At 39.4% G+C, this 19,811-nt stretch overlaps 1 protein-coding gene across 3 annotated transcripts in view; it reads right to left on the reverse strand.

Moving 5' to 3' along the window:
- Positions 1-3,937: 3,937 nt before the first annotated feature.
- Positions 3,938-19,811, reverse strand: part of cadm2a (cell adhesion molecule 2a) — a 204,891-nt gene continuing 189,017 nt past the window's right edge. For all 3 annotated transcript variants that reach the window (XM_006800055.3, XM_006800056.3, XM_006800054.3), the window contains 2 exons: positions 10,453-10,575; positions 3,938-9,548 (listed from right to left, as the gene is read on the reverse strand). In XM_006800055.3, the coding sequence (XP_006800118.1) occupies positions 9,430-9,548; positions 10,453-10,575 (242 nt within the window). In that variant the 3' untranslated portion in view covers positions 3,938-9,429. The remainder of the gene's footprint in view (positions 9,549-10,452; positions 10,576-19,811) is intronic.

Consider the following 19,811-nt stretch of genomic DNA (forward strand, 5'->3'; position numbering starts at 1 on the left):
ATGCTGCTGAGAATATAGCCCAGAAGAAGCGTATAGTATAGCTTTTATTTTGGAAAGAGCCATTTCTCTGTAATAAACTCTCTTTTCCAAAGATGAGTGATTCCTCAATCAGATACAGGGCTCGCAAAATCGCTAGCAATTTTTCCAGTCGGGCTGCTCTGCTCGTCGGCCTATCGTAGGAAGGAAAAATATATGTCAATGCTTTTGCATTCTTTCGGAAGTGTAGCTGGGTAATTATGTCATTGGCATCGGTGAGCCACTGTCAATATGTGACATATTTAAATCGCGTTTGAATTTGCGCTTGTTTTTTGCTTTCACTTTGCAATCGCGCGAACTGTGTATAGAGAGCGACAGCACTGATTGGTGAGTGATGATAATTTGCGCACCAATTCCTCTGGCATCGTCTTATCAATCGTTAGCTTACTATGCAAACATGACAAGTGAAATCTCCCGCAGCAAGCTTAAACATATGAGAGGTTGATCGCGCAGAGAATCGCTGAGCGTTATGTGAATGCGTGTGTAAAAGCAGCAGGATATATATTTTCGTTCTGCTGAGCCAAATAAGACAGGTCAGGGTGAAGAAGTGACAGCCAAAGAAAAGCTTACCACAAAACGGAAAAGTTATGACAAATCAGAGTATAAGGCAAAAAGAAAGTGCAGCTTTATGGTTTCATGGACAAAAGGACAATTTCTGTGGCTGCAATATGACGAGCTAAATAACCAGGGCTGCACATAAGTGGTCCGCAGGTGCGCATTCGCTGTCAAAATAAAAAACGCGCACAAGATAAAAAGTTGCAACGCGTGTTTGCATACATAAGATTTTCAGGAGGAGGACAGACATTTGTTTAGAACTCATAAAGATGTCGTGGAAGCTCCTTTAAGCAATTACTTTGGTGTTCCTCCACCTCCAAAGAAATGTCAGGAGTCTGAACCACAAAAGAAGCGCGTATTCTCGGAAAAGTGGTTGCAGGAGGTGAGCTGGCTTCAAACAAATGATGAACGCACAGAGAGGTGGTGCAGAATGTGCCGTGAAAATTTAATAAATGACAAATTAATAAAAAGGCATGAACATTTTTTTTGTATCGAAAAAATATCGAACCGTGACACCAAAGTATCGAACCGAACCGAACCGTGAATTTTGTGTATCGTTGCACCCCTAGTATATAGGTATATATAGTTAGACCTGGTATATAGTTAGACCTACTGTGATGTGTGGTTTGGTGACAGTGATACAGACAAAAAAGCAGGAGGTTGAGCTGGAAGTGGCAGAATTGAAGTTGCTAACATTTTTATTGGGAGTGACCAGGAGGGACAGGATTAGAAAGGAGTATGTCAGAGAGCTCAAGTTGAACGGTTTGGGGGCAAAGTTAGAGAGGCAAGGGTGAGATGATCTGGACATGTGCAGAGGAGGGGTAGCGGATATATTGGACAAAGGATATGAATATGGAGCTGTAGACAGGAGGAAAAGAGAAAGACCACAGAGACGATCAACTCGGGTGTAAACGAGTAGGATGCTAGAGATGGGGTAGCAGATGATCTGCTGTGGAGACTCCTAAAGGGATCAGCTGTATCCCTTTGTATGAAAGTATGAAAAACATGTCCGCTCAGTAACATTTTGCAAGAAAATGCAGTTTTGCTGGTCCTGTTAGGTCTTTTTCATTCTCAGTGTGCCGGTTCACAAGACTCCTCTGACAAATTGAGTGGTAATTGAGTCATTCACTGACCCCTCACTTTCCATCAGGAGAAGAATCATACCTCGGTGGCACAAATGCAACCCACTCCAAGCTGTATTTATTCCAGACAGATGGGCTGATTGCAGCTGCTTTCTTCAGTCTAACGTGACATCTTATTGCCATTACTTAATTCCCCCCTCAGTCATCATCTCCTGACTCACTGAAAGGGGTGGATACCTCTCCCTCCTGTCTTTCAGGCTCCATTGCATCCACACCTCCTCCCTGTCTTTCCCTTTTCATAGTCTTACATTCCTCTTTATGTGCCCCATCTTTCCCTTCATTTATGCCCATTTCTCACTCTCCTGATGCAGTTAGAAAGCAAACCTTAATCTTTTCACAAGTATTGAAAGAGGATAATGTACGTGCCGATCTCATTACTACAATAAAATACTCTGCCTGCTCAAATGTTTGGATTTGGCTTTGACTAATTCAAAGGATCTGAAGAAAATTATGGCTTACTTATTAAAGCACTCTGCTCTTTGTGAATGTTTTTCTCTTATTTGGGCACCGTTTCTAAAACTTTCATTCAAGTAACTAAGAAGCTAGTAGAGATGCGCCTCAGTCAAGGGTGTAACGATACATGGAGTCTCTATTTTCCTTATTTCTCTTAATACTTTGTCAGCTATTACAATTTAACCAGTAGAATCACCACAAAAGAGCTTTTCTCAGCCTTATCTATGGTGAAATACACTGAGTCGTTAAGTAAACACCCCTTTTTTTCATATGGACTTTTCCTGGCACAAGTTTATCTTACATATTTTCCACCTTATTATTATTTTATATAGCAGCCCACATGGACTGGAAACCAGGGTGTACCCTGCCTTTCAGGACAGCTGGGGCATGGTCCAGGCCGACTTAGTTGGCTCATCAGCCAAAAAAAAATAGATGGATATGACCAGCAGTTCAATAATGATTAGAAACTTTAAGAATTATCTCCTCTGTATTTCATCTCCCTCAGTGTCTTTCAAGCTAGAGTGATTTCTCCCCAGCAACATAGACTTGAAATAAATCACCAGGTTTCCCTCATTCTTTTCAACGACTTTTCCATGCACTGCTCTCTTCTGATTTACTGACACTAATTTCAAAGTTCCTCATGCATATCTCAGATAGCGACACTTTTGAAGGAGTATTACAACCTCAAATCCAACAAAAGTGGAATTGTAAAAAGAAACAGGATGAACACAAAAATGTACCAAATGTTTAAAATGAGAAAAATTTGCAATTTTAAGAAAAAAGTAATGTAATTTTGAATTTAATGCAGCAACATTGACATTTTAAACATCTGGGAACTTAAGAGTGGAGCTTCTGGACTTTCGGATCTGTTTGAGGACTACAGCTGCTCAGCAGCCCTGGGTCTTCTATGAGCTATTTTTGGTTTTATGATGTGCCAAATGTTTTTTTTGTTTGTTTGTTTTTTGGTACTTGACTGTATTGAACAAAGTGCCACTCTATGGAGTGAAGATCACAGCAATCCAATATTGATTTTAATATTGAAAACATTATAATGTGGGCAGCACGGTGGCACGGTGGTTAGCACTGTTGCCGCACAGCAAGAAGGTCCTGAGTTCAATTCCAACATCAGGCTGGGTCTTTCTGTGTGGAGTTTGCATGTTCTCCCCGTGTTTGCGTGGGTTCCCTCCGGGTACTCCGGCTTCCTCCCACCGTCCAAAGACATGCAGCTTGTGGGGATAGGTTAATTGGATAATCCAAATTGCCATTAGGTGTGAATGTGCGAATGAATGTGAAAGTGAATGGTTGTCTGTCCCTGTGTGTTGGCCCTGCGACAGACTGGCGACCTGTCCAGGGTGTACCCCGCCTCTCGCCCTATGACAGCTGGGATAGGCTCCAGCGCCCCCTGCGACCCTGAAAAGGATAAGCGGAAGCGAATGGATGGATGGATTATAATGTGGATGGTATCATAGTACCATCACAACCACAGAGCTCAGATAGGGCGCAAAAACACAACATGAATTATTCTTGTTAATAAAAATTCATGAATACGTATCTGTGCATGCGTTTTCTTGTCTTTTTGCAAGTATGTGTATATGTATGTGTTTGTGTGGGTGCGCTTGTGCACTGATCCTCATGAGGACAAATTCAGATGTTTCCAGCGTATTTATTGTATATCATTATCGCTCAGTTGAGAAATACTGAGGTAAGAAGCTTTCAGGAGGAAAATGATGACTGAAAAAATGGAATCAGGCTTATACAGATGTTTTGGCAACTATTTATTCAACAATTTCATTTCATACATACGAACCTCTAAATTAAATATAATAAATCCCACAGACAATGGGAGAGAAACACCTCCGTTACGGTGCTATATATCAAATCAAGCTTTCGGAGTACAGCTTGATATCAAACCCCCTATTTCACCAAGGTACATCAGAGGCTGAACTAACATTTGTCTAGCTCTAATCCTGATCTTTACTGAGCCTCACTGTGGATATTTTGTATTTAGTGAGAGACAGTGCCTTGCAGCACCTGCCACCTAAAGACTGATATACATAAAGATGTGTGTTGCTACAAAGGGAAACATGATAAAGGACAAAAAGCACTGAACCGCTTACATAAGCTAAAATTAGATTCTGTTAAAGACACCTTCCATCATTGTTGAAACTCAGTAATTTGCAGCATATTTCTAAATCTCAGTATTTCAAGTCAGTGATCAAAAAATTAAAAAAGAAAAGAAAAAAGGTTTCCTTAGTCTAATATTCCAATGACAGCAAGGTGACAGAATTATTGAAGAGTCACTGAATCATTTTTTATTATCATTGTGATAATCTTAAAACTCAAAAAATACATGGTGTCAGCACACAGGGACTAGCAGAGTGAAAAGTGCTCACGAGTCCCCATTTTAAGACAGGAAACAAACAAACAAACGAACAAAATCTAAATGAAATATATTCCTGAGATGCAAAACAAAAGAAACAGATATAATAATAATAAAAAAAGAAACATCACTACATGCGATTGTGTCACATGTTGTCATCGGTGTGACAGTAAAGAAATTGGGCTGATTGATTCTTGTGTCACTATTGCGGAGTGATAGAGAAGTGCACTGAAGCCATACTGTACAGCAAAGACATCTGAAGAGCCAGAGGAAGGGAGATGGGACAGGAACAAGCCATGTCATGTTACAAGCACTACTGTAGAGAACACATTTGCCATTAAAAAATATAAAAAATATAAACCATAAGATTAAAAAAAGGAGAATTTCTGACAGACTATAACCGAAAGTGTCCATTCTGCTCACTTCTGCTTATAAGCGGATTTTTATATTTTGAATACTAACGTGGGCCTCTAATTTCCTGGAAGTTAAAAACATACGTGTGTGTCATTACTGCCTGCGATGTTTGGTGACCCGATTTGCTTCGAGGTCAGCGTGTTACGATGAATCGAGTGTCTTTTTTTAGCAGGTTTGTAAAGCTTTATTAATCACACATCGCATCAACTTGTCTGATTCCTCTTTAAATGAGCCCAGGAGGGTGGTTCAGTGGCAAACTTCAGGTGCAGAGTCACAAGGCACTAATATAAAGATTTTCATATATGTGTTTTAATGTGACTTTATAAGATACTCTGTAATCTGGTCATTTTTTAGGCAACAATATACTGTATCAGCCCACATTGTAAATAGTGACAGTAATTTGATACAGTTACTATCTTTTGCATTCAGAACAGAACACACGAGATGATTACAGATAAAAGTTTTATCAACTCAAAGCGAATGGTCTCACAAACCCACGAGGAACTGTGAAACTATAAACAATCTTCCAATTTAACCCACTGCAAGCAGCTTACATCCCATAAAAGGTGTGGGTTTTGTGCATTTCAACCCGACAAATCCTAGGCACAACAGTAGCCTATACATGAAACTTTTTTTAATGTGATTTTGCACAGGCTTGTTTGTGTCTCCGCCAACCTGGAAATTGTTCACAAAACTGGGTGCAATTTCATGTCGAAATTACTGCCAGTATTGCACTGTTAAATCTGCATAAATGCACAACCGCAGCTCCCTGACTCGCACCTTCAGTTGAAGAAAGCGGGTTTGTTCGGAGCCAGGAAATTAGAGACTTACAATCCCACAAAATGGACTCGTGCCCAATGAAAATGGCACTGCGGCTCTGTTAGTGCCTTTACTGTCTTGCTGCCAGGATGAAATTAAAGGCTTGTGATCTAGCGAATATTAACCCAACTGATAAACGTTGAAAATCAAGGAGGCAACGCGTTTAAAGCTTATTTTCAACCGACAACAATACAGAAATAAAACAAAGATAGCCAAGATATAACAGAGCTACAGTTGATCCTGTCGTAGTGCATGGTCGTATGTGCCAGGCTGCTAAAATAACAAATTAAACAAGATTCAGGTTTGGTCTAATGATTATAAAAATCCATTTGCAACAAATTAGCTCATTACTATTATGTCAAAACAAATATTTACATGTGAGTTTCAGAAAGAAAAAAAAACAAACCTCAAAACAAAGCACAGATTTTACTAATTACTAAGAAATATCCACCACATTGGTCAGAGTGCATACTTGAGTAAATGGCAACTGTTTTATTACTAATGCCAGCATCAACTCATCACTACAGACCCGGTTAATTCTCAGTGTGTTTGATATGAAACCGCCTAACTTGTTTCTCTGACTTCAGAATCAACAAATTCATTCAACTACTTTCCTGTTTCAAAGTTGGAGTTGTAAAGCAACACCAAGTGTGATCGACACCATCAGTGATTTAAGACACAATGAATAGAACGAGATACAAAAAAACCAAAAAAAAAAAAAGAAACAGAAAGATGTTAAATCATTGTAAGAAATGTATCTACACATGTTAGACTAGAACACTTTGTATAGAGCATTTGTGGTGACGCTGAAGTTGAACCTGTATATAGTGATATGCTCAGTGCACTAAAAGTGTGAGATATGGAAACTGTGGCAAAGCTTCTTTATTTTCAAAACAAACAAATAATTGCTTTTTGAATGTATTAAAATGTCAAAAACCCCTAAATCCTACATCGATGATGAAAGGTAAAACTGAGTAGATTGACTTAATTATTCCCAACTTGTGGTTCGCTCGAGAAGTGCTCGAGTAACAAAATACAGACAAAAGATTTTTGCTGACCCTATTTGCATAATGTTGTAAATTGGACCACCAAAATGGAGACAATTGGGCCCAAAATATTATTGCCCTTGATTATAATTTGCTCCCTGGTAGCAGACTAGTGCTCACTTTTGAGCATTTAGGATCATTCCTTCAAAGCCAAACTTCTCCAAACTCATGAAAGATGAAAGGTTGCTGACTATGACGCGTCATGGCTGTCTTAATATGTGGAAACGTTCTTGCCACCGGCATGGAGGTATTATTTCTTTTGATTTCAGCTCCAAATTCTATTACCTCAATTTCCATGGAAAAGCAGCTTATTCCGGAGTTTTGCGCGTTTGATTTGCCAGATGTCCTAGAACATCAACTTCTTCAGATTTGGAGCAACTAGGGTCAGGCCACAAACACACAAAGCCACCGTTTTCCCAAAATCAAAGTACAAATATACCATCTTCATTGTGGTTCTCTCTTAAATAAATTTCAATTTCAAATAAATTAAACATGAAAAAGAACCAAACAAAAACATGCTAATGTGTATTACCAAAATTTAGTTCTCACACATTATATACATGCCTTGTGCCAAAACAAAAATACATTTGTTTTAAAATTTCTCTAATGAGGATAATGTAATGGAAAAAAAAGTAATTAGATAAGGTGGCTAATATACATATTTGAGCAAATACAGGAATCCAGAATTTAACAGCAATTTTCACAACCAACCACATTGTAGCAGACACAATATACAGCAGGGAGCTTAACCATTAAAACCAAAAAAATATTAGAAACATTTTATTTTTAAATATAAAAACATGATTTAGCTTACATTTTCAAAAAGATGCACTGCACTTTTTTTTTTCTTCAGAATTGAATCAAAGACAGCCTTGTCATCTTCTCGTTACCCATTTGAATGAAAGAACCGTTCACAAGGCGATCTAGTTGTTGGCAAATGAACACAGTAACTCATTCAGACAATTTTGTGCTTTTCTATTTGTTTTCAGTTTTTTTAAGTTTTGGAAAAGAGGCCCCTGCAGATCCCTGACCCAGCACTCACACCATTTGTTTCTTTTTCTATTTGCTTTTTTTTCCTTGAAGACCCCATGAAATGGAAATTAAAGTTGAGTTAATGGAGACGGACTGGGAAAATAGGCATAAAAAGCATGACGAGCTGATGAGGGCAGCTTCACTAAACTATTAAAAACTATTTAAAAATAAATTTGAAGGTGTCAAAGGAATGTCAAGGTGTCAAGGAATCAAAAACAATGACAGTAATCAAACAGATGTTATTGGTCTGGTCTTGTTTTAACACCTTATGGTTGAGTTTACATTTCACGGGTTCCTCAAGCCTTAAAATAATTTCAATGTGACAAACAATAACTAAATTATTCAAAGTGAAAAGCTAAAGTTATTTGAATACAATTTATACAGCCTATACAGAGAGAGGAGAGTGACTCTTTCTGCACACCTGAACCCTTTATGGAAAACACAAACTACCGTAAGCTGTCCAGATGACACTGAAGGTGATGGTGTTTTGCTAAACCGCTGCCTGGACGGTGCAGGACTATACAGGTAAAAGTACCTGGGCAGCACATTTAACAAGTGGTTTTATATACTTGATTATGCTTGCTGAAAAGGAACGCTTGACCTAGCATCTTTCATATATTTTTGGTGTGTTTTTCTCTGCTCTAAACAATACCACACTACCCTTTATTACTCCTACCCTAATAATGCAAATCATATTGTACACTTACTGTATCTGATAAACCTTGCTACAGTGTTACACAAATCCTTCTTCGTATCTTACAAGGGTCAACGTTTTAATTACAACTCTATTTAGAGGGAGATGGAATAGGGAAAAGTGAATCACCTAAAAGTACCATATTTAGTGTGACAGACATGTATAAGGCGTAAATAGCACAAATCGTCATTCAAAAAGAAAAAGAAAAGAGAAAAAAAAAAGATTTGATGCGTAATCAAAAGCTGTGAGCTAAGCAATGGAATGATGGCTAAGGTAACCATCTACAAAGCATTTACATTGCTACTGACAGACGATACATGAAGGCATTGACAGAAGTTCAATGGCGTCTGTATTTTTAGGCACCGTGTTGATGTGAGAGATGATATGTGTTCGTGGATGTGTGTGAACAGGAATATGTGTTTGGGTGTCTGCTTGGTGGGGAAGAGGAGTAAAGACTAACGAGAGGGCTAAGGAGCAGTCATGGTAGATTTACAGATTTCTAGGTATTCATGTTGAAGATGAGGAAGTGACAAAGGGGCAACTTCAGCAGCAACAGCAAGCTGCCAGTGAAAAACATCTGCCAAAAGCAAAAAACAACGAACACAAAAAACCCCCAAACCAATGAAAAAATAAAGGACAAGATGTAAATGACAGAGATCGTTTCAACAGAAGGAAATAACAGGAAAACACACTGGGAACTTGTCTGTTTGTGGACTGCCTGTGGGTTCCTTGTTGACATGATGGGGGCCAGTGGCTGGAGGAGAACAAGAAAAGTGGGAGACGGAAAGAGAGAATAAGAAGTACAGAGATCAAAAGAAGGAAATGAGAAGGCAAGAGCTGCACAGCTCCCCCTGCAGTCTAAATGAAGTATTCTTTCTTTTCTTCCGCGTGCGCGTGGTTTCCCTCAGCGTTGATGATGGCTGTGTCGGCATCGGGGGCATCATCCGCTCCTTTGGCCTCGTTTGTCAAGTATGTTCCTGTGGCAACGAAAAAACAAACTTCTATTGAGGAAAACAAATACCAAGCAGCCCTGCATGGTGTTGGCTGCCTGAGGCGAAAAAAACACATCTGAAGACAACATCAGTAGTGTTACATTATTCATATCTAAAACAATGAGGAGCTGGGATAGTGTAGTGGAGTATTTAAATAAAGCAGAGCAAAATTTGTGAGACCCTGCACCGATACAGCAGAATGGCATCAACACCTACGTTGCGTGTGACGACCATCAGAACTCACAGCTGCAAGTCCAAATTGAGCTCTTAGCTTAAACTTAGAAGTTAATGTTGTGGCATTAGTGACGAAAACCGAGCGGCAACTTGGAATTCACTTTATTTCCACTCTTCTTTGCGAACTTGGAGCTAAACTGTAACAAGTTAGTCTGAGAATCAATCCATCACTTTCGGTTTGAGAAGTGATTTACATTTCCACATACAGGAAGCACATTTAATTGCATAAACAAATTTCTTCCCTCACATTATTACTGTTTGTCTAATACTGTTTGGGAATAAAATGCCTTTTTTCCTGTGGTGCCAAAGTGGATTTATGAATGTTTATTTTCTCCCATCATCATCACAACTAAATTAAAATAATATTACGGACCTCTGCGCAATTAAAAAACTCCATTCACATTGTTGATAAATACATGGATAGAGAGTGAATTACAATAACAACATGTGCTATTACTTTGTGCTGCATATCAAAGGCACATATTCATTAACATTTCTGATGTGTGGATGGTGTAAGCTTTCCCACTTTTGTTCTACACTTTCAGGTGTAACTTGGGAATTGGGAAAGGACTGTATTCTAATGGGACAAGAAGGACATGCTCCACTAGCTCCATGAGCCTTGAAAGCCGTAGGTCTGGTCCACTGTGGATTTTACCTTTATGCCTGGCCAGGTATCTTCCCAGAACGATGATTAGACACAAGGTGACAAAGACCACTACAGCCACCACTCCTCCGATCAAGGCATGGTCAGTGCCGTGCTGCCCAAGAGCATTGGGATCTGAGGAGAGACGGCGAGAGAGAGACAAAGAGAGCTGATGAAAGTGCCAGTTGGTGAGGTTAGGGAGTAAGAGAAGAGAACAGCAGACAGTACACAACAGAGCAAAGAGGAAGGAGATGATTATTTCCAGCTCGTTCCTGCTTTAACGATTGTTCTAAGCTGCTATCATTTGGTTCACATCATGCAGTCAGAGCAGAGCTTCGTAGCTGTCTGAGAATAATAAAATAAAGAGAGAGGGGAAGAGAGACGGACGCCAGATTTACACAAAGAGACAAGCAGGCACACATTCGCCCTGCAAAATGAAGGAAAAAGAGAATGAAAGAGGGACTTGGAGAAAAGAAGTGAATAATTCAGGACCACCCTCACACTGCCGTAAGAGTCCCCAACATGCAAACCAGGGCAGTAGTGGAAGAGCAGTACACAGTAAATAAATCATCACTTGGAAAATAAAAAAAAAAAGGGGGGGGGGATCAATCTCTTTCTGATTCTTAGCCAGAAATTGTTGTTGGGAAAATGAATAAGGAGTCAATACAGGTCTCCAGCTGCTGGATAAGCAGTAGAGATGATAGTCATGAAAGAGAAAGGAATCTGCCTGTCCACACCTCATGCAAAAACTCATCAAAGGTTTCCCTTTCTTCTAACAAAAGCTTATTTCCTTTATTCGCACTGACTTCCTCTTTTCACAAAGTCTGGTTTTCAGGTTATTCAAGGTAAGGCACGACACCGATGCGCTGACAGCATACGGACACGTTGTAGGTGGATCTAAAAAAAAGAAGGTGACAGTGACAGCAGTGGGGAAGATAGGTAACGGAATGGCCTGTATTATTCATATCAGTCTATGACACCCGAGAAATTAGTACTTATCTCATTATCCTCTCCGAGGAATGCCACATGCAACCCTGCCCCAGTCTGTGTGCAGTGTGTGGGCTCGTGATAGCTAAAATACAGCAATGTCAGAGCAGGGCAGGCAGTGATAGGAGGATGGTTTAGCCATACAACACACGTCGTATATTGACACTGTTTCTCTTCAGTATTCTCCTTTTCTTTCTCTGTCTGCCCATGTGGCCAAATTGAACAGCTGGCTTGCTCTCGCTCCATAAGTCTCCATGGTCCGAGTGACCAGGCTGTCAGACTTCACTGCCTCCCAGTGGACACACGCACTCAAATTGACACACACACACACACACGCATACGCACAGACGTTTGTGGTTTCACTGCGCCGCAGTTCTGCTTGGTCAGTGGAGCAAAGAGTAGAGGAATGTTCCCCTGGCAGGACCCAGCAGGGCGAGGACTAGGGCATTAAGTTACACACATGGTTGTGTCTCCTCACCTCCACCTGTCAGGACTGTGAGTATTTTTTTTTTCTTTTTTTTTTAAACACACATCATACACTATCACCGTCTGACCGCTTCCACTCTGGTTTGGCTATTATACAGCCACAAGTCAGCCACAAACAAGCCAACTGGATGTCTGATTGTTGTATAGATTACAATGCAAATCCTGAAAGAAATGCGCTTTCAGTGGCTTCAGAAATTGAAAAATAACCCATTTGGTCCTTACTGACTATGTTCAAACATTTGAAACATTAATGCAATCTTCATAACACGGGTCATACATCATGCTACTGCCCCCTCATAGCTCCAAGGCCATGCCAACAGTTACACTTTTATTGATTTATTGGCGATAGCTTAGGGAGTATTATTGCATATGTGAAAAAAACTTGCAGAATGCCTTTTTAGCTACATATAGAGCTGCTCAGAGTTCAAGTGATATTATTCGAGTCGTCGTCTGCAGCTGAACAAAAGAGGTTTAAAAAAAAAAAAGAAAATCAGTGTGTGTGTTGATGTGGCATTAGAAAGAAGCACACTAGCCAGATCCTAGACATTATAAACAACAAAAAAACAGCTTAGTCTCTCACCAAACTGTAGCTGGTTATGTTGCATTGGTGGATAGGCTTTGACAAAAATAAGAAGGTCTTGCTTTTGCTGGATCAATCTGACCACCATGAGCCCAACATTATCTTCCTCTCCTCTTGCCTCTAATCCACTCTGCTAAGCAAGAGTTTTTCACTGCACCAGGCATACAGAGGATTTTTCAAAGATTTTACAATGTGCCGTGAGTGGTCACCCCATTCAGCCGTTCTTACACATGAATTCCATACACTGTCGAGATAATCAAGCTGAGGCCTCGTCTGAAGTTGTCCTTCTTTAAAAAAGAGAAAAAGAAAAAAGAAAAAAAAAGAATACTGCAGGAGATTCTCGACAGAAGATCCTCACTGGAGGAAATCCTCATTTTGATGGGTAGAGCCTGCAGGCTGCAGGACACGTAATTCTCACTTGCTCTGAATTACCTGGGTAATTACCGGCTCTTTTCTCACACAATCAGACATTCGTGGACTTGGTGCTGGGGAGGTGGGTGGTTAACGTCAGATCCAGCTGATTCTGGATTCTCACATGAGGTCCTGATGTGTAATGTTTAGAAAAGTACAGAACGTGTGAAAATGTTCTACTCTCCCTACAGACACAGCAAGGGGCCAACAGTTTGAAAGTTGGGACCTCAAATGGGTACTGTTATGCCTTTTGGTCAAAAGTGAGTAGTTAGTTCATAGTCTGATTAAGTTACATAAGCAAGGTGATAAATAAGTTCAAAGTTAAGAAATATTATAAGTAATTCATGCCAAAAACAGTTAAAATGTCTGGGTTCGAAATTTGCTCAGAGTGAGACATTGTTACCACAAGCGATCTTTGTATTGTATGCGCGGGAATGGGAGCGCTCTGATCATTCGCCTATCTTTGACGTATTTTCTCCGTTAATGCCGTGAAAAGTGCTTCGGCAGTATTAAAAGAGTGAACGAGTTCATGTACACGCTAAGAGTGCCCTACACGCTTGTACCTTGGGAAACGTTCGTCTTTGTGAGTATTAATGTGTTCAGAAACAACTTTTATATGTGTTTACCTGGAGTGAACTGTGATGCTAATGTAACGCACGTGTTAAGCTAGGCTAAGTTTGTCATTAAGATGTGTATTAGCTAGCAATTTATTTTCACTTTCTGTATATTTCAGTTACAAATAATAAATAGCAAGGAGAAGCCTTGAGAGAGGATAAGGCTTTAAAGGATCTTCATTAAAAGCAAGAGAAGCAAGCCTTGTGTGGAAGATCTCGTCTATTTTGTTCGCTAGCTGTCTAGCTTCACATGGTCACCTGTTGTGAGGGCAGCATAGGTACAATGCAGAGGGAGGCTAAGGGTGCCATTGATTTTATCTGCATACTGCATGTAAATGACCCAGATTATTTATCTTATTGATATTTCTCAAACAGTTAAATCCCTGAACGAATTAAACCTTATAATATAGATTAGACTCTTATTTTGAAATTCGGAGCGGGTAACTTCCGGGAAGGAAGATCGTACTGCTACTGCTTGCCACTGAAAGGGTTAATGAGAAAGTTATCGTTTTCCATCCATCTTTAAATTAGCATCTAGCTGGAAGGCGAACAGGTATTTTTGTATGTTGTGTTGTTGTTTACATTTCGGACAATTTGTAAATGTATTACTTGATTGTTAACAAGTTGATGAGTGATCTAGCAGGCTGATGCTAGCACCTCTTGTGCCTTTTCTGTGAATTAATTAGCATAACGGAAACGTGGTTATATTAAGTGATTGTTTATTTTGTTTTATGTCATGGGTACAGCTCTTACGATGTGTTTATGGTAACTTGTGAATAAATGGGTTGGAATACTCCACCATGGTCCATCCGTAATGATCATTGAGTGCATCGTCTGAATAAAGTCCGGCTGGAATGCTACACTGCATACTGTTTGGTTGTTTTATTAATGTTCAAAATTTCATAACCTTTTTATGCCCCTTTTAAGATAAAGGGAAGACTGTGTGACATTCAAGAGGAAATTTTCCAGCACTCCATTAACTTGATATTCATGCAGCATCAAAAGCTTGCAACATTTACAATGTGTAGATGCCTTTTGTGTGAGTGATTTAAAAAAGAAAAAAAAAATCATCTATTCTGCTCTTATGTATTCTGGTCTAGTCCGCTGTTACTCAACGATGGAGAAAAAAAATACAACAAGGCGGTACAAAGAGACAAAGTAAAAATGGACAAAATAGAGATTGATGCACACAAAAAGGCTGAAATTTCACTTGGACCAAGACAAAAGAGGAAAGAAGGGGGAGGAGGAGAAGGATCTAGAGTTGTGGGTTATACATTTTTATGGCTCCAGAACACATTATCTTTTAATAAGGGCAGATACATTCTTCTCTGTGTGATTTAATATGAGAGTGTGGCAGAGCAAACTCTTCTTTTAATATTTATAACACCCTCCTTGTCGCCTGGCCTTACGAGTTGGGCTTGTTTAATAAATTAAAGAGGGTTCAGGTCTTCTGTGAACCACTGTATGGCCGCAGAGAGCCAAAAGTGTAACTGCTCATCTGATCTCTTCCATTGTTGCTGGCTCCATATGGGGTTACTGTGGAAGGGTATGTAATAAAGATACTGTGCACATTTTAAGAGACTGTGTAAAGGCTGGAAATAAAAATGTGTATGCATTAAGCATATATACCTAATGACATGATGTCTAAAAAGTGATATAAGGATTGATGTACTTAAGAACTAAGTGCTGTAAATCCAAAGCAGATATTTTAGCACTTTATCTACAACTGTGACTTAAAGAGACTCCTTTGACACTCACAGCTGACAAGTATGTATCTAACACTAAGCTAGTTCGCGTTTGGTTCAGCAGGGCCGCTATCTCCACAGACAGCACGTAAGCAAAAGAAACGTGTGCAGCTTAAGTGTCAACGAAAGCTTCTTAGAGCAGCACACTGCATGTCAACTGCATGTCCTTATCTCACTTTTCAAACGCAGTTTGCTGTCAGTGTCTGAAGAACATCACGAGAAATGTTTGCCACGTGTAAATTATTGTTATAGCTGTACACCATCCACCGCGCCGCCTTTCATCTGCACTGACAGAATCCTTTAATTCGTCATACAGTGCAAGCTATTCAAATGTCCTTTCCATTCTGCTGCTTTAACATACACGCATCTTTCTCCCTCTCTTCCCCTCTCGGTCGTAATTTTGTGAATATTAAAATTCATCCTCCACAGGCACCTTTTCTTCTTTTGTGTTATGCTTTTTTCGTTCTCAGTTTTAGATTTAGCTCTGTGAAGCAGTGGTTTCAGCTCAGATCAATAGAGCAGAAGCTAGCTTAAGCACGGGCTGCTTATAGAGCTGCAGTGTCCTTGTATCTGTGGTGCGGGTCGGGGAATCTTTCGGTGTGGCAGAACAGAGAATTTTGAAACTGAAACTCAACATATGTCTGCATTCATGAGAAACATAAAAATAAACAAATACATAAATAAATTGGATGCTATTTTAGCAGGAAATATGAAACTTGTTGTACATTAATGGGATGATTACCAAATGGGATGTCAGTAAGTTTAAAAGAGTATGTGTATGGAGCTTATATGTTTTATTGGCTTGGGGACTACTTTTTTGGTTAATGATGCCTGTTGCTTTGAGGTGCTGCAAGAAAAATATGCGACCACCTCTGTCCCTTCATCATAAAACCAAACAGTCTGTGCAAAAACACCAGTGCTTATAATGTACCACACACATCTGTTCCCCTTTTATTACCCATTTAGTAAGTGTAATTAAAATGTGTTTTGATATTTGCCTGCACACTGTTTGGCACGCCTGTCTGGAAACCTTTTAAACTTTTACTTTCATTTGATATAAAATTAGAAAAAAGCAACTCAAAACAACAACTTAGAATATACTGTGAGTTTGAACTCCCACATTAGAGATGGTGAACAAAACAGATTTTTATGATCACAAAGAGGCTGTTTTGTGCAAGTGAAAAGAAATTCATAGTAAAGCTGTCAGCGCCCATTAGTGTAAGCATTCAGAAAAAGGCCAGAATCCTATTGCACAGGCTGCAGTGGATCCATAAATAGACTAAATAATTTCAATACATTGTATCCCTCAGTTTTTATATATTTATAATATTTTTATATTATACTGGGTAGCTGAAGCCAGCCTATATTTGTGACATTTGAATCACCCCTGCTGATTTTGACAGGCTGTATAGTACACGCTATAGTGTTCACTTTTCTTTTTAAAAAATTTTTACTTTTGCATTTTTTGCCAAATGCTGATTGTTTCACAGCCACCACGATTTTTTCTGCAGAACTCAGACACAGCTCTTTCAGTCTAAACTGTTCTATCTACAGGTAGCAGCCCAGACATTAGGAATGACAGCAAATACAGCAGCTTGTTGTCACACCGTCTGTTTACACACTCACCAGCCATTCTTTTAGATGCACCTGTTCACTGTTAGCAAAATATGACCATACTTTTGAACCTGGAAAACAATGGGCTGCAGCAGAAGAAGATCACACCCAGTGCCACTCCTGTACGCTAAGAAACTGAGACCACAATTCCCACAAGGTCACTAAAATTGGACAATAGAATTTGGAAAAATGTTGCCTGGTCTGAGGACTTTCCCCTGCAACACTCATATGGTAGAGTCAGAAATTCATTTTGCCTTGTATGAATGGTTCAGACTTCTGATGGCGGTGTAAGGTGTGGGGAATATTATCTTGGCACACTTTGGGCCTCTAAGTACCAACTGGGCATCATTTAAATGCCACAGCCCACCTGAGTATTATTACTCCCCACGTCCAACCCTTAATGACCACAGTGTGCCCATCTTTTGATGGCTGCTTCCAGCAGGATATCATGTGCCATGTCACAAATCTCTAATTATTGCAAACATGCATCATGGATGTGCAGCCAACTGTGTGATGCTATCATGCCAATAAAGACCAAAGTCTCTGAGGGATGTTTCCATAGATTCATGCCCATGTGTTATATGTGTAACACAAGTCACACCATAACATCATTGGGTAAGCATAGCAAAAGTGTGCTGTTTCCATGGCAAGGTGCTACATATTGAGGTACAGCTTCATGACAAAACTGTGCTGCCACAAACAAATCGACCCGTAGTTTACATCCATGTCTATCCAAACTTGATCATTTCATCATCATTTTCATTCTTGCAAAAGTGACCTTTGGAGATCGAACTATAATCACATCCTCAGTCAATTAAACATTCTCATTTTCACAAGAATGGAATACACCTGCATGTATGGACAAATGATGTCAGTCCAGGGTATTCAGAATTCCATCAGATTCACACAGGCGAACAGGCTAATTCCAAACCTCTTTGTGTGTTTTAGGGTAATAATGTATCTAGTAATAGTCTTTTCTACAACAGTATTTGAAAACACTTCACATTTAACGTAAAACAAAAATAAAATGAATTACTTTGTGTGAATTCCTCTGCACTGATGGTATGTTAAAGCCATCGATACAAAAGCTAGAGTGTCTACCATCAGAAAGTAAAGGGGAGAAAGTGGTGAAAAGTGCCTGCAGACTTTGCTTGTTCAGTGAGTCAATTATGCCCAACTTTTTGGCTGAGACTGGAAATTCACCAATCTGCATCTAATGCTGGCTCTACTGCCAAGATGAAAGAGTCCCTGGAGGCTGTAGCAGAGGGCCGAAAGACACTTGTGTGTCCACCTTTGAATGCATGCACCCAAGCCCATGAGAGAATTAAAAAAAAAAAAGAGTAGATGTTACCAAGATGTGTGTGTTGCCATGCTTGTGTGTGTCCTTGCACATTACTGTTTGCTGGGTCGTGCGGATTAATTAGATTCTGAAAACAAATTACTTCAGCTAATCATTCAATAAAGCCCACATGTGGACACTATCTTGAATATTCAACCCAGTAGTTTTCTTTTCTTTTTTACTTGCAGAATAAAAAGAAATTGTGGTCAGCAGGGTAACAGCATGGAGTTATAAGCAAAGCGAGATAATTAATCATAAGAATTAATTAAGTGTCATGCAAGAATCATCTATCAAAGCAGCTCTACATTCTGCAAAATCCATAACCTCTTCAAAACAGCAATAAAATCCACCAAAGGAAGAAGCAGAAAGATAGCATCAATGTTACACTTGTGGTAACTTAATCTTGCCTGTGTTGCTGCTGCTTTTCAAATATTTTCCACCACAAACGACACTGCTACATTCTGCCGAAAGAACCGCGCTGTGTGAGCCAACTGCAGCGCAGGAACAGCACAAATAATGGCTTAAAGAAATGAGCAATTCTGGATGAAGTAAGCTGCCACCACAAGCCCAACTTGGGGGGTTGGGTGGGGGACAAGGAAGGAAAAATTTATAAAAGGACCAAATAGCACTTCATGTCAATAAATGAAAATTGGACTGCCTTCTTTGTGTGTATGTGTTTCTTCAAGATTGCCAAAAGTGTCCTCTGCCATTGGGATTTAATGAAAAGAAGGGCTATTACATGTAATTCATAACAGTAGCCCCAGGATCTAACGATTTCTCTTTTTCTGTTCTACACTTTATTCCAAATTGTTGCTATAATTCTTCCCCAAAGCTAGTTAATGTGACAGGATATCAATAAGCTTTCCTGGCAATAAGTGGAAAGACCTTTGCATTATGTTTTAATTTCTCCAGTGCTCCTAAGCTTTATCGTCTAAAGAGCGGTGTGAAGGTGATCTCCGTTGTCCGATATTTAACCATTTCACCCCAGGGATGCAGCGGCCTGTACCTCTCTGGTTTAAGCACAGCGACTAAAGAGCTGTCCGGGCTACTTGCCCTCCAGAAAATATGTTTTCTGGTCATCACATTGCCTTACCTGTGTCCTTCATTTAAAAGCAAGATCGATATCAATAGAATAAAACAGTTACAAATCCCTCCAAGGATTTTCCCTTATTGAGTTTTCACAAAAGGTTTGTCCTTAGCCTGAATAAGCTTGAATAAGCTTGAATAGAATGTGTGGTTATAGCCAGAAAATGGTCACCTGTGGAGTACAATCAGCTCTTTTGAATTCAAAACACTTTGTGACAGCGATGAAAAGAAATGATTTGAAATTTGAACAATCTCCCTAAATACACAAAGCTTATTATTAAAGACCTTGAATTAAAGACCCAATTATTTAGTTTTTAGTTTTGAGATCATTAGTAAGGTTAATTACTGTATTCTCTGATGCATGTTTTCACCTATTTTCACTTTTTGGGTTACAAAATCATGTATAATTTAGATTTATATAAGGCAGATTTAAAACAAAAGCTTGAATGTTATATGTTATAGTCTATATATTATACTATATTACATTCTGACATGTACAGATAGGCTTA

The sequence above is a fragment of the Neolamprologus brichardi genome, chromosome 10 (genome assembly GCF_056152115.1).
Source record: "Neolamprologus brichardi isolate AB-2024 chromosome 10, ASM5615211v1, whole genome shotgun sequence".
NCBI classification, from domain to species: Eukaryota; Metazoa; Chordata; class Actinopteri; order Cichliformes; family Cichlidae; genus Neolamprologus; species Neolamprologus brichardi.